Here is a 26336-nt window from a genome sequence, read left to right as displayed (position 1 = left end):
ACTAATCATCTTTTCACCACATTAACAAATCAGATTCGTATATCAGCAATTAAAATTTAACTCCTTAATACTAATTAAAATTTTTATCAGCCTTTCAATGTTATTAATAGACACAATATAGTTAGCAAATCAAAATCTGGTACTCACAAGTTTAAAATTCTCATCAATGAAATCCAGACCTTAGATTTGGTAAAAAAAAATAATAAAAGAATAAATTTTATTTTATATTTTTAAATCCAATTTTTTTAAAAAAATTATTTAGACCATACAACCTTAAAACTTATAGTCCGATTCAATACATGAAATATAATTAAAATAAAATTAAACTAAATTAAGAAACAAATCCGATTAACATTTGCTACAATGGAAAACATACCACGTGAAACACTTCAGCCAAAAACTTCGTTTAAGTAAGTGGCGGCCAAAATGAAATCATTGATCCCACACTACCTTTAATAACAAGATACGTGTATATATATGTTTAATACACATGGTGTAGAAATAAATCAACTATGTAATGCACCAAGCAATAGTCCCGGAAGGAATTTGAACAAGTGAATATTTCAAAACTTATAAATAAAATAATGTAATCCGTTCCAAGGGAATATTTCAATACATGCACAATTATATATCAAATTAATGACTGTTCATATGAATATATTCCAAGAGCATTAACTAAATATTTTCTCGTTGATTCATTGGAATAATATTGACTAACTTCGCGGTAGCCACACATATCAACCTTAAGTAACCAAATTAAATTTATTCCATGTAGTTGACTTCCTATAACTAATTAATGTCCCCCATTATATTCACTCATTATATAAAGAGGTCCAAAACTTTATATCCCATGCTATATCCAACAATGGCTTTGAAGAAGATGCATTCCTCTTTTCTTACCCTCTTTGTTGTAATGCTTTCTTTCTTTCCCTCTTTATCCATGGCCAAACATTATTATTACAACAATACTGTTCCACCAGCAACATTTTGTGACACCACAGAAGACCCTGCTTATTGCAAAACCCTGCTTGCAAACCAATACGGCAACGGTTATGACTACGGTCGAATTTGCGTCCAAAAATCAGTGTCACAATCACACAGCTTCTTGAATTTAATGGACTCATATCTCCAGGATGGATCATCTTACGATCAAAACACGATTCGAGCCCTCCAAGATTGTAGATTCCTCGCTGAACTAAACTTGGATTTCTTGTACAACACACAAGAGACGGTTAATAAATCCAGCAATGTTCTTCAATCTTCACATGCTGAAGACATTGTGACACAGCTCAGTGCTACTTTGACGAACCAACAAACATGTTTGGATGGTCTTCAAACGACAGCTTCCGATGAAAGAGTGAAGAGTTCTCTTTCTTCAATGCTCTCTAATGATACCAAGCTCCATAGCATGTCCTTGTGTTTGTTCAGGAGGGGTTGGGCTCCTGAGAAGAAAATCAAACATTCATGGAAACAAAATGGTCGTTTACCGTATAAGATGCCGAAACGAGTACGTGACATGTATGATTCGGGTAGAGGCCGCCATGGAAACCACGGCCGCCACCACCACCTGAGGAAACTGCTTCAGACGGTGAGTATGTAGTAGCGGTCTTTATCATGCTCAATACTTCCTTATTTTTACTTACCATATATATAAGATGCCCAAACTATGATACGTGACATGTTTTGACTGTGATGGTCATTTTGCAATATGGAAATTGCACCATAACATATATGTACGGTGAAAATTAGTTGCAGTCAATTTTACGTGAAATTGATAGTTGAGAATTAATTTAAATAATTTGATTAAATTTTCATCTAACAACTCTTAGTTATCAATTTCAGGTAAAACCGATTATATATGAGTTTTCTCCTATATCTATTTTGACTTGTAGTGTCATATTACCATTATACCCTTATATTCAATATCCAACAATTGTATTTGTGCATGATAGGAAAGCGTAAATGTAAGGGACATGGTGGTTGTTAGCAAGGACGGAAGCGGAAATTTCACCACCATCAACGCAGCCATAGCTGCGGCGCCAAATAACACGGCTTCCAGTGATGGCTACTTCCTTGTTTTCATTAAGAAAGGTGTGTATGAAGAGTATGTGTCCATTGCGAAGAACAAGAAACACTTGATGCTAGTTGGAGACGGAATCAACCAGACAATTATCACCGGCGAGCGCAATGTTGTCGATGGCTCTACAACGTTCAACTCAGCAACTTTTGGTAAGCAAAAACAATTTGATAAATGCTATGGTGCCTAAAAGATGTTGCCTATTTACTAAAAAAGGTTAAAAAATAATATTTAATTTAAAAGATATAACAGTAAATAATTTTTAAAAAATTAAAATTTACTATAAAAGATAAATTAGGCAAAATTTAGACACTAATTCATAAACATCATAGAATTAGCCAAACAATTTATATATTCTGAACTTGAACAGCAATCCACTATTATTGGAATTCAGAAATAATTATAGATCTATGCATATGTACCAAGCCATGCAATGCATACACTGACGATACCTTTATTTGCATCATACGCATATTTAGTTCACACCTATAATATGATTAGATGAAAGAGAATGAATATATATATATATATATATATATATATATATATATATATATATATTATTAAAATTATTAAATAATTTAATATGTAATTATTTTTAATTATTAATTTTATATAAAATTAATTATAAATAATTTTATTTAAAAAAATATAAATATTTAGAAGAAAGTCTTAGCTTGCATAAAATTTTTGTGATAAATAATTTAATAAAAATCTTAATTTTTATTCTAATCGATGTATATTAAAGTGATTAAGTAATTTCAACTGAGTTTATTATCTATTATTATATGGAGTAACTTTAAAGAGTAGTGGTGTATAATTTTGTAGCTGTGGTGGGACAAGGTTTTGTAGCAGTGAACATAACATTTCGAAATACAGCAGGACCAAGCAAGCACCAAGCAGTTGCTCTTAGAAGCGGAGCCGACTTATCAGCCTTCTACATGTGCAGCTTTGAGGGCTATCAAGACACACTCTACGCCCATTCTATGCGTCAATTCTACAGCGACTGTCACATTTATGGCACCGTTGATTTTATTTTTGGTAACGCCGCCGTAGTCTTCCAAAATTGTAACATCTTCCCCCGCCTCCCTATGATCGGCCAGTTCAACTCAATTACCGCACAAGGCAGAACTGATCCCAACCAAAATACCGGAATCTCCATACACAACGCAACGATTCGAGCCGCTGACGATTTGGCCCCTCGCGTTGGTGTTGTGAAAACGTACCTCGGTAGGCCGTGGAAGCAATACTCGAGGACGGTTTTCATGGAATCTTTTATGGATGGTTTTGTTGATCCTGCTGGGTGGCATGATTGGAGTGGAAGTTTTGCGCTGAATACTTTGTATTACGCGGAGCATAAGAATGCGGGAAGTGGTTCAAGCACTGCAAGTCGAGTTTCGTGGCCTGGTTATCATGTTATTGGGGCAATGGATGCGGCTAATTTCACTGTGTCTAATTTCTTGCAGGGGGATAGCTGGTTGCCTCAAACGGGTGTTCCATTCTTGAATGGCTTAATATAATACTAATATGCATGCTTGCTTTCTTCACCTTAAATATATTCTTACTTTTATTTGGTGTATACATGTTTCTCAACTGTACTTATTTATTGCTATTGTATGTCACATAAAAGTTTATATTGAGCCAAGTTAATATATAACAGTTAATAAATATTTCTTTTATGTCATCTTTTAATTATGCGGGTGTGGTTGATCATAAACTATGAGTAGTACTATATATTTAAATTTTTTTATGAATTACGTTTAACTAAATTAAACAATAAGATTTAAAATAATATTATTCATATCTAATTTTTGTTATGTAAGAATAATTTAACTAGATTAATTTAATAAAAAAATTTAGATGTATAGTATTATTTATAAATTAATTTTTATATGAAAACAAAATTAGTGTAATACTAATACATTAATATTGGTCATTGGTAAAATTATTTAAGTGTCTATGACGGTAGCTTTTACAACTTACAAAAAATATAGAACACCAATAAGAAACTTTTTGCAACTACTGAAATGAGTCCCTTTTTTTTCAGCTTGTGAAAAATTTTGTAGACCAACAGTTACAACGACCTGCGAATTGTGTTTGCATCCGTAGATGTCAGCATGCATTTTTTTTTTTCCGCAAAGCCAAGTCTATGTACCGTGCGTTTGGACTGAGTTTTGTAAATGGAAATTTGTATAAAATTGATTTTCTACTACAAGAAAATAAGCTTTTAGCCACGCTTATAAAAGGGTCACATCTTCGAACGTGTCAATTGTTCTATTGTTACGCTTTTGTGGATCTATCGGCACGCTTTCTTTTTTGCCACGCTTAAAAGCGTGGCGATATGTATTAACCTATCGGCACGTTTTAAAAGCGTACCAAAAAATGAAAAATATGGCTATGCTTTTGAAACGTGCCAACAGTGAAAGATATGGTGCACTTTTGAAGCGTGTCAATAGTAAAAGAAACATAAACCTATTGCCATGCTTTTAAAGCGTGGCTATATCCCTATTAAATTAAAAAAAATTCTGGCACGTACTTTTAGAGTACTCTAATGCACTCCAAAAACAATAAAAAAATATTGACAAAAATCTGCGAATATCATTTAAAAAAATTAATTAATAAAAGTTAGTATTACATTAATAAAATTCAAACCAAATTAGCTATATCAATCTCTTATAACCAAAGTAGTTATAAAATACACTGGGATAAAAAATATCAATACATATAAAACTTATTAAAAGTTATTAACTTATTCTATCTTCATTTTTTGTGTAGAAAATAAAGAAATTAAAAAATAAATATCAATAATCCAAACATAATATTGTTGAGTTTCGCAGTTTATAAGCAAAAAAACTCATGATGCTGAATCTTGTAGCTCACAGCATTGTGTTTTAGAGAAAGACGATGGCCCTCTTGAAAGAACTTCTATCATTTTTGTAGCACTTGAGGATTTTATATTCTTCATGTATGACTATCAATGCAGTTTCTTTACTTCCCATTCTTCTTACCTGCAACAACAAGTTTAAAAGAAATGCCATAAAAACACACTCAACCATTTTATTATCTTCATTTAATAATGATTTCAACAAGTCTAGGCACAATTACACAAAACATACTGCAATTTTGTATTGTAACTATCAGCTTGAAAATGATGTTATACCTTTTTGAAACCATAATCGCCAGACAGTACGCCGTATGTGTCACTCATGTCTTTCTAAGATCTCATGGACGGTGTGAATTTGAGATATTAAAGGTCCTGAAAAATCAACCGTGTCTCCTTGATCCTATGAACTCTGTAACGAAGGAAGTAAGTAAAAATAAAACATCAGCAAAGATGCATAAATTGCATAAAGTTAAAACAAAACAATGCTTGATCCATTTATGTTCGAGAAAAAGAAAATTTCTCTTTGAGGTCAAATAATTGTCTAGCGTATAGCGTTACAAGTTCCAAATTTCATATAGTGTTATTTGATATACTAGCTTAGCAATTAGTAGTTAATTGATTTACTAGTTGTAACAACAAATTAGTTAGACAAGTAGCTTATAACAGAAATTTTAGTTAGCCCCTAATTATTCTAATTCAGTTGGTTAGAAGACCAATATATATATCTGACTATTGTAACAGTGTAAAGTGTGGTTCATCATTGAGTACACTGAGAGAACAAGTACTCTCATTTTCTTCTCTCTGTTTCTACTTTTGCTCTATTCTCACACTCCCCTTCCGCACCTTTAACATGGTGCGGTGAGCGTGGAACCCAAAGGGGTGAAAATAGAAGGAACAGCGATCGAAGAAAGAGAAACTCAGAATTCAAATCAAAGCACACATCAAGTGCACGATCTGAAACCTAGTGATGGATCCAAATCAAAATTCAGAGCAATTCCGAATGAACCAAGGCAATTCCTTCCAAGGCCTTGATCCTCAAGGTATCGCATCGTTCTTGAATCAAATCTCATCGATTCAGGCTCACCTCAACAGGAATGGCAGCAACCCTAGCCAAGATTCATCGATCCACTTCTACCTTCATCCTTCTGAAAATACTGGTATTCCCCTCATCCCTACCATTCTCGATGGCAAAAATTACAGTAGTTGGAGCAATGCGATGTTGTTAGCCCTAAAATAGAAAAACAAGCTGAAATTTGTTGATGGAAGTTTAAAGAAATCTTATAAGAATGATCCATTGTTTGAACTGTGGGATAGATGTAATACATATGTCTTAGCCTGGATTAAAATCTTGCTAAACCCTGAAATCACCCGAAGCGTGATGTGAACAAGGTTGCATATGAGCTATGGGGGGACCTGAAACATAGGTACCATGAGGGTGATAGATTTAGAATTGCAGAACTGCAGGAGGAGCTATACGGAACAAGACAAGGAAAAATGAGCGTGACACAATTTGATGACTTGTGAATCTATGTGTACTTGTGGATTAGGAGAAATGCAAAAATACAGAATGGAAGATCATGTAACTAGATTTCTAAGAGGACTTAATGAACAGTTTGCGAATGTTAGAGCTCAAGTCATGCTGATGGAGCCACTGCCAGATTTAAAGGCTGTGTTTTTCATGATGACTAGACAAGAAAGGCAAAACCAGACCATGAATGATACCATAGACCCCAAGATCTTATTACACTCTACCAATTCCTTCAACACTGCTGAGACCTCACAAGGCAGAGGGAGAGGAAAAGGTAGAGGAGGTAGATTCCAAGGCTCTGGGAGAGGACAAACTGGAAGAGGTAGGGTGCAGTGTTCATACTGTGGTAAATGAGGCCACACAGTAGATATATGTTACAAGAAACATGGTTTTCCCCCATCTTAGACAGAGAAATCTAAACTCAAACGGAGGTTTGGGGGCAGTGAATTTTAGTGCTGAAATAAATGGCGATGGCATTGATGATTCTGGCTGTGTGGAAGAAAATGGAACTTCCAATGTTGACTTTACTCCAGAGCAGAAATCAGCCCTACTAGCTTTACTCAACAGGGGAGAGGCAAAGCAGATCCACAGTGCTAACCAAATCACAACCCTGGAACAAGTACCTCATCAAGGTAACTTGGTGCATATCATGCATTTTAAGTCAAGCGTGTTGGCTTTAAACATTTCTGCATCAAAACATGGTTCTTGGATAATAGATACAGGAGCTATTGTTCATGTATCCCATTGCCTAGAAGATTTTCAAACCCATTTCAAGATAGCTCCTATAATCATTCGGTTGCCTAATGGTGCACAAACCATTAGCAATATAGCTGGAACTATCAAATTTTCAAATAAACTGTACCTCACAAATGCATTATACGTCCCATCTTTCAATTTCAAATTGATATCAGTATCAAAAGCCACAAAATATTTGCATTGTAAAATGAGTTTTACTGATGACGATTGTGAGATACAGGATTTACTCTCGAAGAAGACGATTGGAGCAGCTAGAGTGTGTGGTGGCCTTTATACCTTAAACTGTGATGCTGCGCGATCAGAAATTGCACAGGTATCAAATAAAACTCATGTAGACATGCCAATACTGAATATTTCAAACACAAAGCTATGGCATTTTAGGTTAGGCCATGCACCATTCCATAGAATGAAAGAAATGAAGAAAAATTTCAAATTCATTCATTGTGACATTGATGTACAGCCTTGTGACTCATGTCACCTAGCAAGGCAAAAGAGATTATCATTCAATAATAGCAGCACAATTTCATTAACTTTCTTTGATTTAATTCATGTGGATGTTTGGGGCTCGCTGGCCATTCCCTCTACGGGAGGACATAGATATTTCTTAACCATAGTGGATGATAAAACAAGGTTCACTTGGGTATTTTTCATGAAAAACAAAACTGAAGTTGCTAATCTCATTAAATTCTTTGTAAATTTTGTTAAAACACAGTACGATAGCAAAATTAGATGTATAAGGTCCGATAATGGAACTGAATTTTTGATGCACTCTTTCTTCAATGAAACTGGCATATTACACCAAAGATCATGTGTTGAAACTCCTCAACAAAATGGTATTGTTGAACAGAAACATCAACACATTCTTGAAATAACTAAAGCGATTTTCTTCCACTCAAATGTACCTAAGTGTTTTTGACAATATGCAGTTTCATATTCAGTTTACATCATGAATAGACTACCATCAAATTTTCTTAAAAATTTATCACCTTATCAAGCTTTGCATAATTCTTTACCTGACATATCTCATTTATGGGTTTTTGGGTGTCTGGCATATGCCAGTACACTCCAAGAAAATCGAAAGAAACTGGATCCAAGATCCAGAAGGTGTGCCTTTTTGGGTTTTAAGGAGGGTACCAAAGGATATCTCTTAATTGATCTAAAGACTAGAGAGATCTTTACTTCAAGAGATGTGTCCTTCTATGAAGATCATTTTCCATACTTAAGCACACACCCTGACCAAAGCACATATACTGCATCTTCTATTCAGTTCAAAACTGACCCCTTTGCATATGACATCATTCTTCAACCTCACACAACATACACTAATCATCAAGCATCACATACATCCAACTCACACACTGAGACTCTCAATAATAATAATAATGCCCCACAAAATTTTAATTCAGCACATACACCACCAATTCAATCTTCATCACCTAATCAAACAAATATGCCACAAAATCACACACTTGCACCTCAACATACATCACCATTGCCGCTGTTAAGAAAATCAACAAGAATTTGCAGAGCACCATCACATTTGCAAGACTATCATTGTCTAAATGCTACCACTTCTCGACTTCCACTCCAAAAATCTGAAAGGTACCCTTTATCGAATTATTTGTCATATGAAAAATTTTCTGCATCACATACTGCATATTCTCTAGCCATATCTTCTAACATTGAACCCAAGCACTACAGTGAAGCAAATACTCAATCTTGTTGGGTTGATGCTATTAAGAATGAACTCCAATCTCTTGAGCAAAGTCAAACTTGGAAGCTCACTTCACTTCCACCCGGCAAGAAGGCAATTGGCAACAAGTGGGTTTTCAAAGTGAAATACAACCTTGATGGCAGCATTGAACGCTACAAGGCACGATTAGTTGCGAAGGGATTCACCCAAGTCCCTGGGATTGATTATCGGGACACATTTAGCCCTGTGATGAAGTTGGGCAGCTTGAGAGTTGTCTTGGCTGTGGCTGTAGCAAAGGGGTGGTTTCTCAAGCAAATTAATGTTAATACCGCATTCTTGCACGGTGATTTGGATGAAGAGGTGTACATGAAACCACCTTAAGGGTTGGATGTCAAAGCTGGCCAAGTGTGCAAGCTTGAAAAGTCGCTTTATGGTCTAAAACAAGCGAGTCGACAGTGGAATACAAAGCTGAAATCTGTTCTGGTTTAGTTGGGTTTTGTTCAGTCAAAGGCTGATTATAGTTTGTTTACTAAGCAAACTAAATTTGGATTCACCGCATTGTTGGTTTACATTGACGATTTGATATTGGCTGGAAATGATTTGGGAGAAATTAATGCTGTCAAAACAGTCTTGGATGATAGGTTCAAAATCAAAGACATTGGTGATTTGAAATTCTTTATTGGGATGGAGGTTGCGCGATCGAAAGAGGGGATTCTTCTTAATAAAAAAAAGTATGCTATGGACATCTTGAAGGATGCTGGCTTTGAGAACTGCAAGCCTGCTTCTACCCCTATGGACTACATTACCAAACTCAGCAAAACTGAAGGCGTTCCCCTCTCAGATTCTACCGAATATCGAAAGTTAGTTGGCAAATTGCTCTATTTGACCAACACCCGACCTGACATTAGCTTTGTCATTGGAAAGTTGAGTCAATACCTTGACCACCCCACTACTTCCCACCTCAGTGCTGTCCATCGAATTCTCAGATACATCAAAGCTTCCCCTGCCAGTGGCATAGTGTTCTCGGCCACCTCTGATCTCTGTGTCACTGGATTTGCTGATTCCGATTGGGCGGCATGTCCTGATTCAAGAAGATATGTGACAGCCTACTGCTTCTACATCGGCACTGCCCTAGTTTCATGGAAGAGCAAAAAGCAAGTGACAGTTGCTTGCAGTTCAGCCGAAGCTGAATATCAGGCACTCGCCGCTGCTACTAAGGAGGCTATTTGGCTCAGTTTCATTTTGAAGGACTTGGGAATGCCTCTCACCAAGCCCATCAGCACCTACTACGACAGCCAATCTGTAATTCACATCGCCTCTAACCCGGTGTTCCACAAGCGCACGAAGCACATAGAGGCTGATTGCCACATTGTACGCGACAAGTTCCAAGAAGGTCTCATTTACCTTCTTCCCATCTCCACCACTGAACAGGTTGCGGACATCTTGACCAAACCGCTACCTCCGTCCATGTTCTCCACACTCTTTGGCAAGTTAGAACTGGTCAACTTACACACTCCTAACTTGAGGGAGGGTGTTACTTGATATACTAGCTTAGCAATTAGTAGTTAATTGATTTACTAGTTGTAACAATAAATTAGCTAGACAAGTAGCTTATAACAGAAATTTTAGTTAGCCCCTAATTATTTTAACTCAGTTGGTTAGAAGACCAATATATATATATATGTGTGTGTAAAGTGTGGTTCATCATTGAGTACGCTGAGAGAACAAGTACTCTCATTTTCTACTTTTGCTCTATTCTCACACTATCCTTCCGCACCTTCAACATATAGATTAGATACTACAAATCACCTTATCAATGAAAATAGAACAAGATAGTGTATTAAAAGTAAGTTAGTATTAACGTGATTTATGTTTAGTAATTTTTATTCAAAATAGATTATAGTAAACTAAATATTGTTTGGATTACATTATTCAAAATCAGTTTTAGATAAAAAATTACTGAAAAAGACATAAATTTAAATCATTATTTTATGTTATCTTATAATTTTATTTTAAATATTTAAATAAATTTTAATATTCTTTTTTTTAGTTCTCTCAGTATTTTTTAGTACTTTAATAGGATTAATAGAATCATAATACAAAATAAAAAAATATTCCATACAAAAAAGAAATAACAATAACAATAAAAAAGTCATATAAATAAAAAAACAGAAACTTTTTATAAAAGTTAATAATATGCATAAGAGAGTATTAAAAAAATATTATAAGAAAAAAAATGAAGAATATAATTGGTATATAGAACATAGATTTCAACCCAATGTGAATACATGGATTATATGTTAGAGATGGGTCTTGGTCTACTGATCCAGATATTCTCCAGGAAGAAGCCCTCTCTTTTTACAAGAATCTCTTTGGTACAACGGAAGAGGTTGAGGTTGATTGTTTAGGGGATGTTCCGATGCCCACTCTAAGCACTGAGGCTTGTGCTAGGTTAATTGACCCTGTCTCTTTTGCGGAAGTCAAGTCAGCAGTATTCAGTATGAGCCCTTTTAAGGCTCCTGGTCCAGATGGCTTTCAAGCTTATTTTTTTTAAAGAATATTGGGAGATAGTAGGCACTGAGATTTGGAATATTGTCCGGAGCGCTTTTTTGGGAGAGTTCTTAAATCCTAGCATCATGGAAACTCTGATTGTGCTTATTCCTAAAATTGATAATCCTACCTTTATGAAGGATTTCGGGCCTATTAGCTTGTGTAATGTTGTTTATAAAATTATCACCAAAGTATTGACTAACCGACTTCGGCCTTTTCTTCCAGATATTGTTAGTCCTTTACAAGGAGGTTTTATTCCGGGTCGTGGTGCTCCTGATAATATTATTGTGGCCCAAGAAATTTTGAATTTCATGAAGCACACAAAATCCAAGAAAGGTACTCTTGCTTTTAAAATTGATCTTGAAAAAGCTTATGATAGGGTGGATTGGAGGTTTTTGGAGAGTACTCTCATTGCTTTTGGTTTTCCTATCATCACTGTTAATTTGATTATGACTTGTGTCCGTGCATCATCTCTTTCTATTATGTGGAATGGGAATAGATTGGATAGTTTTGCTCCTAGAAGGGGGTTTAGACAGGGCGATCCAATGTCTCCTTACTTATTTGTACTTTGTATGGAAAGACTTGCCTGCTATATATCTCATAAGGTGGTCGAGGGTGTGTGGAAACCAATTTCTGTCACTAGGGGTGGCCCAAAATTTTCTCATTTGATGTTTGCAGATGATCTCTTACTCTTCTGCCAGGCTACAAAAAGTCAGATCCAAATGGTCATGCATTCTCTTAACATTTTTTGCAAGGCATCTGGCATGAAAGTGAATCTTGAAAAGTCTAAAGCTTTTTATTCTAAAAATGTGACTGCTCGTAGAAGAGATATTTTTACTAGTGTTTTTTCAATACGTTTTGCTTTGGACTTAGGAAGATATCTTGGAGTTAACCTTAATCATTCCCGTACCAGTAGGGCTTCTTTTCATTCGGTGATTGAAAAGGTGAGGGGAAGATTAGCTAATTGGAAAGGAAGGCTTCTAAATAAAGCAGGGAGACTTTGCCTGATCAATTCTGTTGCAGCATCTATTCCTGTCTATCATATGCAGATATCTTTTTTTCCAAATTGGGTTTGCGATAAATTATCTTCTATGATGAGACAGTTCCTTTGGAAGGGTCAAGTTGATGGTAGAGGTCTTTCTCTTGTTAATTGGAGGACCGTGATCACTCCAAAAAAATTTGGTGGCCTGGGTGTTAGAGACCCTGCGTGTGTTAATATATCTTTACTTGGTAAATTGGTGTGACAACTTTTTCATTGTCAGGACAAGCCTTGGGTTGCTCTATTGAGGGCGAAGTATCTGAGGAATGAGGGAGTTTTAGATGGCCCTGTCCCTTGCAATGCTTCTCATGTTTGGAAGAGTATCTCAAAGGCTTTTGGTGCTCTTAAGGATGCCTTCTCTTGGTGCGTTGGGTCACTTGATCAATCTTTTTGGTTTGATAATTGGAGTATTGAGAGCCCAATTGCTCAAGATGTCCCTTTTGTACATATATCTGACTCTGATTTAACTATTAGAAACGTTTGGAAAGATGGTCAATGGAATCTCCGTGATATTTTCTCTATCATTCCAGAAGATGTCAAACAGCGTTTGAATGCTTATAATCCGGATTTGAATGCTGGAGAGAGTTCGGGTTGGTCGTGGGATGTGGCATCTTCTAGACTCTACTCAGCTAGGAGTGGGTACAGTTGGCTAGCCAAAAGAAAGTTTGACTGGAATGAGCATGATAATTGGTTGTGGGTATGGCGTCTGCATATTCCTGAGAAGTATAAGTTCTTGATTTGGCTCAGTCTTCATAATGCTATTCCTACGGCAGAGTTTCGTTTGGGTCGTGGTTTAGCTTTATCTAGCACCTGTCATCGGTGTCAAAATAGTTCTGAATCCATTCTTCATTGTCTTCGGGAGTGCCCTAGTGCCAAGGAGGTCTGGACCCTTTTAGGCCTGTATTCAGATAACTCGAATTTACATGATTGGCTCTACAGAGGTGCAAGGAGTGGAGATGTTTTTCTTTTCTTTTCGACCATCTGGTGGATTTGGAGAAGCAGGAATAATGACTTATTTAATATAGATGATTCATGGAGTGCTAGTAAAGTGGTGAGTTTGATTCGTAGTTCAGTAAGGGAGTTTCACACTATTTTTGCTATGCATCAATCTCTGTCTTCTCCTTCACTTTGTTTGCATTGGGTTCCACCTCCAGTTCATTCTGTTAAATTGAATTGTGATGCTAGTTGGTTTGCTCCTTCTGGCTATGCTGGTTTTGGTTGTATTATTCGCAATCCTGATGGATGTTGGTTGAAAGGTTGCACTGGAAAAGTCGAAGTGTGCAGTGTTTTTTTTGCTGAATTGTATGCAATTTGGAGAGGTTTACTTCTTGCTTGGGAGAGTGAATTTCGTGAGGTTATTTGTGAAACAGGCTGTTTAGAAGCTCTTTTCTTGGTAAACCAAAGAATGCTTAGTAAGGATATTCCGGAATGGGATTTGGCAAAGCATATTCAAGAGGTTATGAATTGGAATTGGAGAGTCTCTATTCTTTTAATTCAGAGGACTGCAAATAGTATTGCAGATTGTATGGCTAAAGCAGCTGCTTCTGTCGCGGACATTCACTCGAATCGGAGCCAACCATGGAGTGAGTTTCAACATTTAATAGATTTAGATATGACTCTAGCCAATTAATTTGGTTTTGTCTCTTTTTTTTCTTTCTTTTCTATTTAGTCACCAAAAGAAAAACCCAATGTGAATAGGTGAATAGAAAAGTTACAATTTGTAGCTTTTGTTAAACGTGAGTTGAAGATAGAAACCACTTCTGCGTTTAGAAGATAAAAACGTTATCAAACATGAAGATGAATCGTTCAACGAATTCAAACGCGTTTCTCTCTTCTCCAACGCAAATCCAAACACACCCGTATTATTTCACCTAACTAGCTTTTTTAGTGGAAAACACCAATTTTGGATCATATTAAAATATAGGATAAAATATTAAATTGGTCCTTTATATTTGGGTATAATTTTATTTTAGTAATTAAGGTTTAAAATGTCCTATTTAAATTAAAAAAAGTTTCATTTAACTTCAATGTAATTCCACCGTGGGATCAAAGTTAAATAATAAACAGAATGTCCTACATGACAGCAGTACAAAAATAAGGTCGATAATCTGAGGAACAAGTATAAGCTCCAGAGGTACAAAATCAACAGTGGATGCATCAATATATTTATTTATCATTCTCCTTAGTTCTATAAAAAATATTTCATTTAAATTGTAAGAAAAATAAAAAATAAATGTATTGATACATCCACGATTGATTTTGTGCCTTTGGAGTTTGTACTTATTCTCCAGATTATCGACTTTGTTCTTGTACTGCTGTCATGTAAGAAATTTCGTTAATTATTTAACTTTAACCTTATGGTGGGACTATATTGAAGTTAAATAAAACTTTTTTGGATTCAAATAAGACACTTTAAACCTTAAGGATCAAAATAGGATTACGCCCAAACATAGGGGATCAATTTAGTACTTTACCCTAAAATATATTAGTCTCTATAATTTTAATAAGGTTTAATTACTTCTGTTGTTTCTTATAGTTTCACTAAATTTATAATAGATTCTTATACTTTTTTTTTTCAATTGGATTCTTATCCTACTTTTAATTTTGTAATTAAGTCATTTTCATGTTAAAAATATTAAATTAATAGAAAATTTTTCCCAAAAAATCTTTGATCAAACATTTAATTAAATTCTTAATTATAGATATTTTTAATTTATAAAAAAAATATTTAGTTAATTCTAATATTTTTTATACTAAAAAAAGATCTCATTACAAAATTAAAAATAATGTAAGAATCTAATAAAAAAATAAAAAAAACTTAATTAAAAATTTAATAAAACTATAAAAATTAATAAAATAATTAAATCTTTTATTAAATTTATAATTAAATTTTTATATTTTTTTTCTTTCTCTCAATTAAGTTCCTAAATCATTTTAACTTTTTAAATTAAATTCCTATCGTATCAAAAAATATTTGGATTAACAAAATAATATTCCATTCTCATATTAAAAATATCATTACTAATTGATAAATTCTTAGCCGTCACTTTTTAACTTTTTTTTTCTTAATGATAAAAAGTGGATATTACAATAAAAATTTCATAATTATTTTTATATAAAAATATTTTTTGAATATTGGATGAAAAATTATATAATTAAATTTTAATATATTATAAAAATATTATCTTTATTTAAAATATAACTAAATAAATAAATCATATTTTTAAATAAAATATCTTTATAAAAAAATATTTTTATCATTTTTATTTAAATAGTTGTCATCATAAATTAGCCCTCTCTCCTCTCACTCTTTCAGACTCTCAGTCCTCTTTCTCGCACTTAAGCTAAAAATCCGTCCCTCTCCCTTTCTTCTTTGTTTCGCACTATGTGTGGACAGGTTGGTAACTTTTCTCTTTTTGGTCAGGCGAAAGTTAGTGCACTCCAGGCAAAGTAGAGAGTACAACATTTTTTAAAAGTTAACCTACTATCAAAAGTTATCAGGTAAATTTAATTTATTTATTATTGTTATTATTTTTTTGTCATGGGGCTGAACAAACAAACCGACACTAACAAAAATACTAATTCCCTCATTTAACACACGGACGACCTTTGCACCACAAAAATACTCAGAAAAATTTGATTGAATTCCTCCGTTACTCTGTTATTGTCGATGTGATGTCTTCAAACATTTTCACTGTTTTATTTGTTGGCAGGTGCTTCCATTATCGTTCTGACTAGTCACAGATTTTAACGCTCTTGAATCTACCACATTCCACCTCTACCATAAATGACCTTCAAAGTCCGAAAAATTGCTTCCATAGTCCGAAAAAAGACGCATGTCTGCTGCTGCTAGTTGGTTAACTCCAAACGCAAAATCGATTCTGTAGAAGAATCACGGTCTCCATGAAAGCGCCATCAGATGACGACATAGTCAAAGCACAAAATAGATGGCAGTTACCACATGTTCATTATCTTTTATTTCAAATTATCCTCAAATTGTATATAATAAAAAAAATTAAAATATAATTATATTTAAACAATTATTTGTATTATTTTTTATTAATTTATTCAAAAAATAATTAAATTTTAAAGTTAATTGATATAAAATATTACAAATTTTATTTGTATAAGAATGAGCCTAATAAATAATTATTCTATTTAATATATAATTAAGAATATTTCTTTCTTTATCAACGAGTTATAGTTCAAATGACATAATTTTCATCTAAGAGTTGGTAAAAAAAAAAATACTTCTTTCTTTTATTAACTTTTTTTAAACATTAATTATTTATTTTACATGCAATATAGAAATAAATGAATATAATATTATTGAATAGACGCAGTTACGTAAAAAATTTTTATTGTCATAGTGTTTGAACCAAATAAAAAAAAATATTATTTTAAGAAAAACTAATAATATATTTTAATAATATTCTTAATATAAAATAATAAATTTTAAATATTTTTTAAATAATATATATTAACTAAAATAATATATTATAAATATAATAAAATAACATATTTCAATAAAAAAATTGTTAATAAAAAATTATATAAATATTTTTTATATAAATTTTTGTTTCGCACAAAATAAAATTATTATATGTTTGTTTGCTTTTTATGTTGTATATATGTTCTTTTTAATTAAATTTATATAATACAAAATTTTTTATCTTTTTATTTATATTTAATGTTTTAATTTTGTTTCACACAAAATAAAATTATATATATATATATATATATATATATATATATATATATATATATATAACACAAAATCTTTTATCATTGTCTTTATATTTAATATTATAATTTTATTTCACATAAAATAAAATTTATTTAAATTTTAATATTATATATATATAACACAAAAATTTTTATCATTGTGTTTATATTTAATATTATAGTTTTATTTCACACAAAATAAAATTTATTTAAATTTTAATATTATATACATAATATATATTTAATATTTTTTTAAGATTCTAATATATCTTTTTTTTCTGGATTTAGTACATGAATTTTTAACTTATTTTTTATGTATTATTTATTTTAATTCTAAAGTCCAATAACTTTTTTTTTGTACAGACATGTTGTTTTTAATATTTATGTACTATTTTTTTATTTTGAACTTCAGCCCAATATCTGAGATTTATAAAAAAAAATCTAAAACTTGTAAAAAAATGATTAACTTGATTAACAGGTTGCCTTTTTAAATTTAGACCATTCAAATAAAATATAATAAATAAAGAGTTCAGATTTAATGAACTTACAATGTGTGCAGCACTCCATACTTAGCAAAGAGCGTTTAAAGATGAGCCTTTTGGTCATTATAAACTACTCACACAAACTATATGAAAATGGAAAGCATGACATAGTCAACTATATGTCCTTAGTCGAGTAGTGCACAGAATAGTTTTTGTCTGGACAGAAAAAGAAAAGATTTAACTGTCACCTTTGTCATTTAATATCTCTTACATTATAAAAAAAATGGTCTAGCAAAAGGGCCTTATAGCAACATGCCTACCTCTCCCAAAAAAAATGGGGCTTAATTAACAATGGGCCAGCATTGTGCCTGATTGAATCAGGAGTTGCTCCCGAACAGCCCATAGGGATTAAGCTGCCCTAAATTGTCGAAAATTGATCTTCTCAATTTTTTTAACACTTGAAGGAATAAAGTGTGATCTCGCACCATTAATTTTATAAGTGAGACAAAAAATAAATATGAGAAAAAGAGTAATAAAAGATGAGATTAAATAATTGACATCATTTAATTTTTTCTCCACTAAAAAAGATTCACTTTCTAAATTATCAGCTTCTTTTCAATTCTAGATGCAAGAACTCATCTCGACCAAATTAATAAAAAAGAAAGATATATGTTGTAATTTTATTTTAGTATTTTAATCCTTTTGGAAATTTTAAGATTTTTTATTTAAATTAAATAAATATAATATTTGTGAAAATAAATAAATGTAGAAGTAATTAAAAAAATATATCTTCAATCATATTTTAAATATTGAGGATGTTCTTTAAAAATGAACACATCTCAAATGCACAGACTTCATTCTGTGATAGGTGTCTGCATGTCATATCTTAGATGCAACTGTGATATGCATATGCGTTGATATCGGATGCTGAGCATCCGAGATACGCACGTTTTGTGATTGGGGTCAATGCACTTGAGATAAACGCAGTTTCGTAATGTCCCCCCCAGCATCCGAGATATAGTCAAGTATATAATTAGGATCTCAACACCCAAGATATATGTATTATGATATAGATATCTTTACACCCAAGATATGTTGTAGAATAAATTTATTTATAGAGACCATTCCAATACCCCCACTCACACAATTCACAAACCATTTTTCTCTTTCTCGTCTTTCAGTTTTGTTGTGAAGGAGAATAATCAATTCTTCTTTGTGGTGGTTTATCCCAATGGGATAGTCAGACACGGTAATGAAGAAGTAATTTTCGAGTCTGACAAGACTGTCATGTTGCGCACTTACCGGGTTGATAACTTGGATGCGTTAAAGACGGTCATTCGGAGCAATACGGGAGGAGCACGAACAAAGGAGGTTGGGCGAGTTGTAGATAGGTTTCTGAACGCGCTTCTGATCGGTGAATTTTCCAACCGGTTATTTTGGATTGATGGGGATCAGCATGTGAAGGTGATGTTCGACGTACATGTATGGCTAATGCACCAACATGTGATGGAGTTGTATGCTGCGGTCTGTGACGTAATTGTTGGTGGTGGTCCGTCTCCTTCGAGTCCTGAAGTTGTGCCGCTCGAGGCGACACCAATCCACTATGTCCAGCCTCATGATAATGCTGACGAGGACGATTCAACTTATGTTGCCGGGTCCAGGTCATTAAGTGATGCAGTATCTAAAGATGAGTATATACCGGAGACTCCTAACGGCGGTGTAGGTTTCTGCTGCTTCCCCCTTTGGTTATTCTTCGACTGTTGGATGTTCCTAACTATTATCAGATATTGAACTTAGATGCAATGCAGTTAGATGATCTTTTAAACACTACACGGGAAGGATTACAACACGGACGTTAAAGGACCTTAATTAATTAAATGATAATCTGATGCATGAAAAAAAATACATAAAGCAGGCTCTATTGTACCTGCTCAAATGTCAGTGCATCAATACGACGATGCAAACTCTGAATCCTGTCATCATGACGATCTCTACTCTACTGTCTTAATCCTGCCAACCTACGCACATCAAAGATAGTTTAACAGAACTTCATTAATTATATTCTATAATCTATTACATGTCAACTACATGGTAAGTTAAAAATTAATTACAATATGCACATACTTGGAAGCAAGTTAAAACCTGACCACGTCGTAACCCGCCGGACTAAAAGACGGGAACCTTTAGTAGAACCACGATACAATAAGCGGCATACACCCTGTTATGTCCGTCACATCACGCGATGCCGCGGTGCACAGTGAATGATAGGTATGAAGAGGAGTGCAAACCTCCATGATAACTGGCTCCACTAGGTCCCTGAGCCATGTCATCCTGACTCCAAAAACCTGCTTTTCTCCCTCTAACTGTGGTGGCGGTCTGACACCTGATAAATTCTCTACCTACTCTCATGTCAGGTGTCTGTGCCACTGCTGAAAGTCTCTAGTACAACCCTCAACGGGCTCTCCAGTAGTCCACAATCCAATGTGGTAGCCATTAGGCAACATCCTGAAGCATAATGCTGGTTTCACCCCATGGAAGGTAGAACATATGGGTCTTTGGCCTCCACCGCTCGACCAATGCAGATATCAAGAAATTGTCGAAAAATTTCTCAACTCTACTGCATGTCTAAATCCTGCCTACTTTATATAGGGCAACAAGATGGCCAGCAGCGGGAGATCCAGGGTCACATGGCGTGACAAAAGTAACCACGGTCTCTGCAATTCCCAAAACAGATAACTAGCGCATATTAATTACATCTAAAATAGTAATTGTTGCTAAATATTACTAAAACTTATAATCCACAATTAGGTACCGTATTTTATTTATTTAACTTAATTAATTATTTTTAATTGTCCAAAACATGCAACGATCCCAGATATACCAAACAAACCAATGTAACACTTCTAACTTTCCTAACTCACTATACCCTACTCCATTAACTAAGTCACTAAAGACAAAATCTAAACCTATTAAAAAAATCTAAAAATCTAAAAAACTAAAACTATTAACTAACAGTTAAAAAGGTTAAACTAGCTACTAACCTCAAAGTCTAACGCTCTAGCTACATGCCAAGTAGCGTTCAGTCTGTTGATGTCTTCTTTGCAGACATATTGTCGGAGGCTATATTTTGTGAAAAAACTCGATTTCACACGTACAAAATCTCACAAAATTGAAAAAAATGGTTCCAATCCACGTTCTTTCCGGATGCTGACCTTATATACGCTATCAAGTGTATCTCGAATGCCGAGCACTTATCCTAGATAATTGCGTTTATCTCAAATACACCGACTTCAATCACAAAACGCGCATATCTCGGATACTCAGTATCCAATATCAATGTATGTACATATCACGGTTGCATCCGAGATAGGACACGCAGACATCTTATTATAAAATGGAATACATGCATTTGAAATGTGATTGAGAATGTATTTTTATAATTATTTATGTGTTTATTTATTTTCGTAAATATTATATTTATTTAATTTAAATAAAAAAAATCTGAAATCTTGTGTTTTGTTTTGTTTAATTTTTATTTAATTTAAATGGTGAACCATTTTAATTCTTAAATTTAAAAATTAATTCTTTTGTTTCTAAAATGATAAGTTGAGTCACATTATAATTATTAGTTCTTGATTCTTTCTTTTTCTTCTTTTCATTTCCATATCTTGGTGTTTTTGGTTGATATGTTGCCTTGCGCTTTTGCTCCTAAGTGATTTCCAAGGGTCTAAACCAAACTAAATTTACTCAAAATAAGTCTCTATATAATATATATGGTTCTCTCCAAGTATTTTGCCTTAGCTCGTGCGTGTTAATTTCAATTTGTTTTTTAAAATTATATTCCACAAACATTCAAGTTGACATTTTATCCCTATTTAGAATACAAAACCCTAAACTCTACTACTACGGCAAAAAAGGAACTGTAAACTCCTAACAAAAGATTCTACATGCTAAGATAAAATGAACATAAATATAAGTTTAAAAAAAAGTCAGAGATAACTAGTAGAGTCTCTAAGCTAGTCCTACCTAATTATTAGAAGCTATAAAAACAATGGCTTCTAATTTTGACTAATTAAACTGGATTAAGTATAAATATAATACTTTGGTTGTGGAATAATAATGCTAATTAATTAAGTAAGTAAAGCAGGCACATATCACAAGGGACATGAAGTATCCCAAAGCATATTTGACTTCCATGCATCCCCAATGTTCATGAATGGGAACCCAACAATGGATCCAACTTTCTCCAACTCTTGTTCTTCACCGCCAGCAGACACGTTGTTGTTGTTGTTGATGCCAATGTTGTTGTTGTTCCCTTGATGCATCTGACGCAGTAATGGTATTGTTGGGTAGTGCTCCTGCATTCCACCACCGAAGCTACTTGTGATTGTTGTTGCTGTTGCTGCTGTTGCTGCTGCTGCTGTACCCTCTTGGGATGAGGACGACGATGATGTCTTTCCAGCAAAATCTCCAAGAACAGAAGATGACATGTTCAGCAACAATGAAGAAAAATCCATAGTAGGTTTTGCACTATTAGAGGATGTTTCAAGTGGAGTAGTAGAAGAGGGTATTAAACAGTCGTTGCTTATAAGATCTCCATTTGAAATAATGGGTGGTAACTGATGATGATGATGATCAAAGTGTTTGTAAAGCAATGGATTAATATTAATAAAGGGTGGTTTATAAGATGATGCAACATCTTGGATTTGTGTGTCACTAGTGTAGTTAGTGCAAAACTGGGACATGAAGCTAGTTTTCTTTGCCATCATTGCTGGCATGTTGGATGAACAAAACTGGAATATGTGATCTGTATCATTGGTAGTGGTGGTTGGTGTTGTTTCAGGTAAGGTAGAAACCCAAGAGTGAGAGAGTGCTCTTTGAGCTGTAGCATTTGTTTTCTTGAATATTCTGCAGATTGCCCAAGAGTCCTGCATGTTGAAATTGAAGTTAGCTAGAAAGTGTGAGATGGATCCTGTTAAGAAAGGTTTGAGAGAGTGATAAATACCGACATTAGCAGGAATAGTGGTCTTGTCGGATGAAGAAGAGTCAACAAGAGAAGGAAGTCTAAACTCATGCATCATCCAATCAGTTTTAACACCTTTTGCAGCTCTGCCTTTGTAGAAGACCAAAGATTTCTTGAGTCCAATGCACTTTGAACCCTCTGAGGAGTATATAGGCCTGTCAGTCCCTGTGGCTTTCCAGAACCCAGCTCCAGTTACCCTATTTGGCCTTGCACTGTTCCTGTATTTTCTGTCTCTTGGACAGTAGAAATACCACTCTTTCTCTCCTGTACCTGCCACTTCTACACATACAGTGCTTTTTTAATTAATTGCCTTATTATCATTAAGTTGATTCAGATCATAACCATTATATACTTACTTGGAAGATCCCAAGGATCGTATTTATAGATATCAAGTTGCTTGATGAGCTCAATGGACAGAGGCATTTGCTGAATCTTTCTCTTAAGGTAGAAACCGACAAGCTCCTCATCAGTTGGGTGGAACCTGAAACCTGGTAACATGATCTCGTCAAGCTTCTCACCTTCCATCTCCTCAAGAAAGAGTAGAGAGTTGAAAGAGGTGGATATATAGAGATGAAAACCCTAATAATGAAGAGAAAGATAGATAGAGAGAGAACACAGTTGAAGTAGTGAAGAAGTGATTATATGCTTCCTGAGAAGGGATCTTGCACCCGAAGGTTCAGCCGTCTTTTGTGGTGACTCTTAAAGGAGCGTGTGTTTTGCGAGGATCGCGTTGCTATGAAGCTCTTAAAAAGAGAACAACTACCAACTTAATTAGAAATCAAACCCAATTAATTCACATTATTTTCATCATTAAGTACCACTTCAACTTAATTAAAGAGCTGTGTGTTATTTGTCTATCACCCAAAAGCTGGAATCTCCATACACCACCAAACTAGCAGCATCTGGGGATTGCGATCTTACCGTACTTAATTAATTTAACAATCTTGGTTTTACACTAAAAACATTGGTGTTTATTTAGACACACAAAAACTTTATTGTTTATAAAAAATGCTATATATACATAAAAAAAAATTAATTATTATATATTAGACACAGATAAATTTTATTGTTTATATTTAGTGTAGTTGATTATTTATTATTATTAAATATTTAAATTTGACAAGTTTCATTGTATATAGGTATAGATTAAGTTTTTTTTCCCTGCTTTAGGATTAGAAAAAGCGTATAGTGGATACTAATTTAAGATTAATATGCATTTTTGGTAAGTAATATATTAGTAATGACATGAAAGTTTTGAGCCTATCCGCTAGAGGCCAAGACAAAGCAAAGTTCCAAGGAAAAATAATAAAATTATGTATGAGGGTCTGAAACTTTGAAATATCATTTGGAAACGTGGAGCTGAACCTGATTCCAAAACAGAGCTCCAATATATAATTCAACATCGAATTCCAGTTAGACTAAGTTTGGATTATATTATTGGTTTTAAGGCTTCTCAGAATCCGAAAATCCCGTTTCTATTCCATTCCCCAGAGCTTCTATTCCACTGGGTTTGTCAGGTCGAAACAGTTTAATAATAAGCATTACATGTTTTTGTTTAATGTCAAATTTTAGATAACAACAAGAGATAGAATCGGACGTGTGATCAAAATCTAATGTGGTTGAGTAGGGGACCGCTTTTACTATATATATATTAGCAACATTTTCATTTTTATATTCATCTAAATCAACATTTGTTTATTGCCACCAATGTATCTATCAATTTCAGAGTTAGCCAAAATTTATGACTACTGCAATATATGATGCTTCTGACTTCGGGCTTATTATTTGACCTTCTTAATTTTCACTCAATCTATCTTTTCAATGGCCACAAGGCAACTTAATTAAATTAACCAACTTTGTTTTTCAGTTCCTCGCTTTCATACTCAGACTTATAACTTAGCTTCTTCTAGTCATAAATTTTTAAACACTTTATAATCATTTTGTCATTCTTCTATGGCCAAAGGAAAATTCTCCACCATTTTTTTCTTGTCTTTATCATCAAAATTCGAACACTAGTTTAGGGTTTCGCCGTTTAGGTGATGCACTTGTTCGTGTAATCTTTTATTTTTAATAATGCTAGTGACTTTCTACATAGCAGTTATGGTTTAGGTACTCTTGTTTGAATTTTAACTTGTGTTTTCACTTTTCATAAATCATAGGCTTTGAACCAGACTAATATGTAGCAGTTAGAAATAGTTGAGACATGATCCAATAGGATTATCACGGGTCCATTCCAAGGTGTATGTATAATTTGTATATGGATAAGATCATCAGGTTTTAAGCAACATACTAGAAAGATGAACTTTGACCCAAAAAAATCTTTAGGGTAAGGTTGTTTATAAAAATAGGATATTGAGATAGAGATCTGAAATATAAAATTATTCTAACAAATTAAACATAAATAAAAATATTATATTTAAATATATTGAATTAGTATATTTGTATTAATCATAATAGAAAAAATATAAAGATACTAATAAATAACACAATTTATTTTTTATTTTTTTATTATTTTTATTAATTTTTATAATTATAATTTTTTATAAATTTTTTGAATAAATAAAATAAAATAAATTAAATTTTTATAATTTATTCTATTTTATTATTAAACAAAATATAAAAATATTAAATTTTATGTCTCTATTTTATGTCTTTTTTTAATATTTTATTTTATTCGATTCTAAAAAACAAACGCAACTTAGATTTCAACAAATAAGGAAAATCATAGATTACAAAAGAGCCTCAAGTTATTTGACATGACGAACTTTAAAAAATGTCTTTAGGAACTTGTTATTTGACAGGGGCGTTGTGGTAATAGCACACGTGAAAGGCAATTTCCTCTAGGCTTTGGGAATACAAAATAATTATGGGATTTCTCAATTTCTCAATTTCATTCATGGCCTCCCACTAACTTTAATAGTACTAATAACATCATAGATTTTGACACATTTTGTAACATATTTTACACCAAAGTTTGCCAAATATGTCTAGTGGTTGGATGGCAAGTGCCATACGACTAATTAATGGGAAAGGTTCACCGAGTCAAGTGGCAAACTTGGGACTCCAAATTCAGTGAAGGTCCCAAAAATCTAACCCTCGGTTGGAACTACCTTTTGTCTGTTCCTTGACCTAGGGTTTGCATCCCAAGCGTGTAACCAAAGTTTAAAACCGAGTCAAACCCTCCAAACACAACCATTTATGCCTCTTTTTGCGTGATACATATCAACCCTCTAAATACGAGAACGAGTATTCTCACTCCTATTTTTATAATGTTATTTAATTTTTTTATAAAATTTATACAAATATAGTCAACAATGCAAATTTATCCCACTAAATTTATATAAATATATCATTTTTAAAATTATATGTAAAATGATACCAGAAAAAAAAAGTAGCATTATCATTTTCTTAAAAGTAAATGTTATATTCGAATATATTATTAGTCATTTAATCTTTAGCGTTTGAAATATTCTAAATGGAAGTCAAATTCCATCTTATAATTTTAAGCGCATACATAATAATTTTTTATCATATTATCAAAAAGAATGGTATAAGTGATAAAAGTTCGAAATATATTTA

The 26336-nt window shown here is 33.3% G+C and overlaps 3 protein-coding genes across 3 annotated transcripts; 2 read left to right on the top strand and 1 right to left on the bottom strand.

The window, feature by feature from the left end:
• The first annotated feature begins 940 nt into the window (after window positions 1-940).
• LOC130967156 (pectinesterase-like) lies at window positions 941-3597 on the top strand. The gene is made up of 3 exons (XM_057891977.1): window positions 941-1588; window positions 1953-2229; window positions 2906-3597. The coding sequence occupies exons 1-3, from the start codon at window positions 941-943 to the stop codon at window positions 3595-3597; spliced, it is 1617 nt and encodes a 538-aa protein (XP_057747960.1).
• Window positions 3598-11574: 7977 nt separating this feature from the next.
• On the top strand, window positions 11575-19525 carry LOC130967155 (uncharacterized). The gene is made up of 5 exons (XM_057891976.1): window positions 11575-12432; window positions 12538-12648; window positions 12751-14110; window positions 14819-14849; window positions 18916-19525. The coding sequence occupies exons 1-5, from the start codon at window positions 11575-11577 to the stop codon at window positions 19523-19525; spliced, it is 2970 nt and encodes a 989-aa protein (XP_057747959.1).
• A 2101-nt stretch (window positions 19526-21626) lies between these two features.
• On the bottom strand, window positions 21627-23565 carry LOC130970033 (protein FEZ-like). The gene is made up of 3 exons (XM_057895983.1): window positions 23114-23565; window positions 22744-23036; window positions 21627-22662 (listed from the first exon to the last, which is right to left on the bottom strand). Exons 1-3 carry the CDS (start codon window positions 23280-23282, stop codon window positions 21889-21891), a joined length of 1236 nt encoding a protein of 411 aa, XP_057751966.1. The 5' UTR covers window positions 23283-23565; the 3' UTR covers window positions 21627-21888.
• Between the last annotated feature and the right edge of the window lie 2771 nt (window positions 23566-26336).

Source organism: Arachis stenosperma, chromosome 3, assembly GCF_014773155.1.
Source record: "Arachis stenosperma cultivar V10309 chromosome 3, arast.V10309.gnm1.PFL2, whole genome shotgun sequence".
In the NCBI taxonomy this organism is placed as follows: domain Eukaryota; kingdom Viridiplantae; phylum Streptophyta; class Magnoliopsida; order Fabales; family Fabaceae; genus Arachis; species Arachis stenosperma.
This window is presented reverse-complemented; position numbering and strand designations above follow the sequence as displayed.

Bases quoted from the DNA above. Each gene is read 5' to 3' on its own strand.
- LOC130967156 (XM_057891977.1), top strand. From the start codon at position 941: ATGGCCAAACATTATTATTACAACAATACTGTTCCACCAGCAACATTT. The intron at 1,589-1,952 runs GTGAGTATGTAG...TGTGCATGATAG, and splicing joins TGAGGAAACTGCTTCAGACG to GAAAGCGTAAATGTAAGGGA. The intron at 2,230-2,905 runs GTAAGCAAAAAC...ATAATTTTGTAG, and splicing joins GTTCAACTCAGCAACTTTTG to CTGTGGTGGGACAAGGTTTT.
- LOC130967155 (XM_057891976.1), top strand. From the start codon at position 11,575: ATGGAAACTCTGATTGTGCTTATTCCTAAAATTGATAATCCTACCTTT. The intron at 12,433-12,537 runs GTGAGGGGAAGA...TATCATATGCAG, and splicing joins TTCATTCGGTGATTGAAAAG to ATATCTTTTTTTCCAAATTG. The intron at 14,850-18,915 runs GTAAGAAATTTC...CTCGTCTTTCAG, and splicing joins TGTTCTTGTACTGCTGTCAT to TTTTGTTGTGAAGGAGAATA.
- LOC130970033 (XM_057895983.1), bottom strand. From the start codon at position 23,282: ATGGAAGGTGAGAAGCTTGACGAGATCATGTTACCAGGTTTCAGGTTC. The intron at 23,037-23,113 runs GTAAGTATATAA...CTGTATGTGTAG, and splicing joins CGATCCTTGGGATCTTCCAA to AAGTGGCAGGTACAGGAGAG. The intron at 22,663-22,743 runs GTCGGTATTTAT...TTCAACATGCAG, and splicing joins AGACCACTATTCCTGCTAAT to GACTCTTGGGCAATCTGCAG.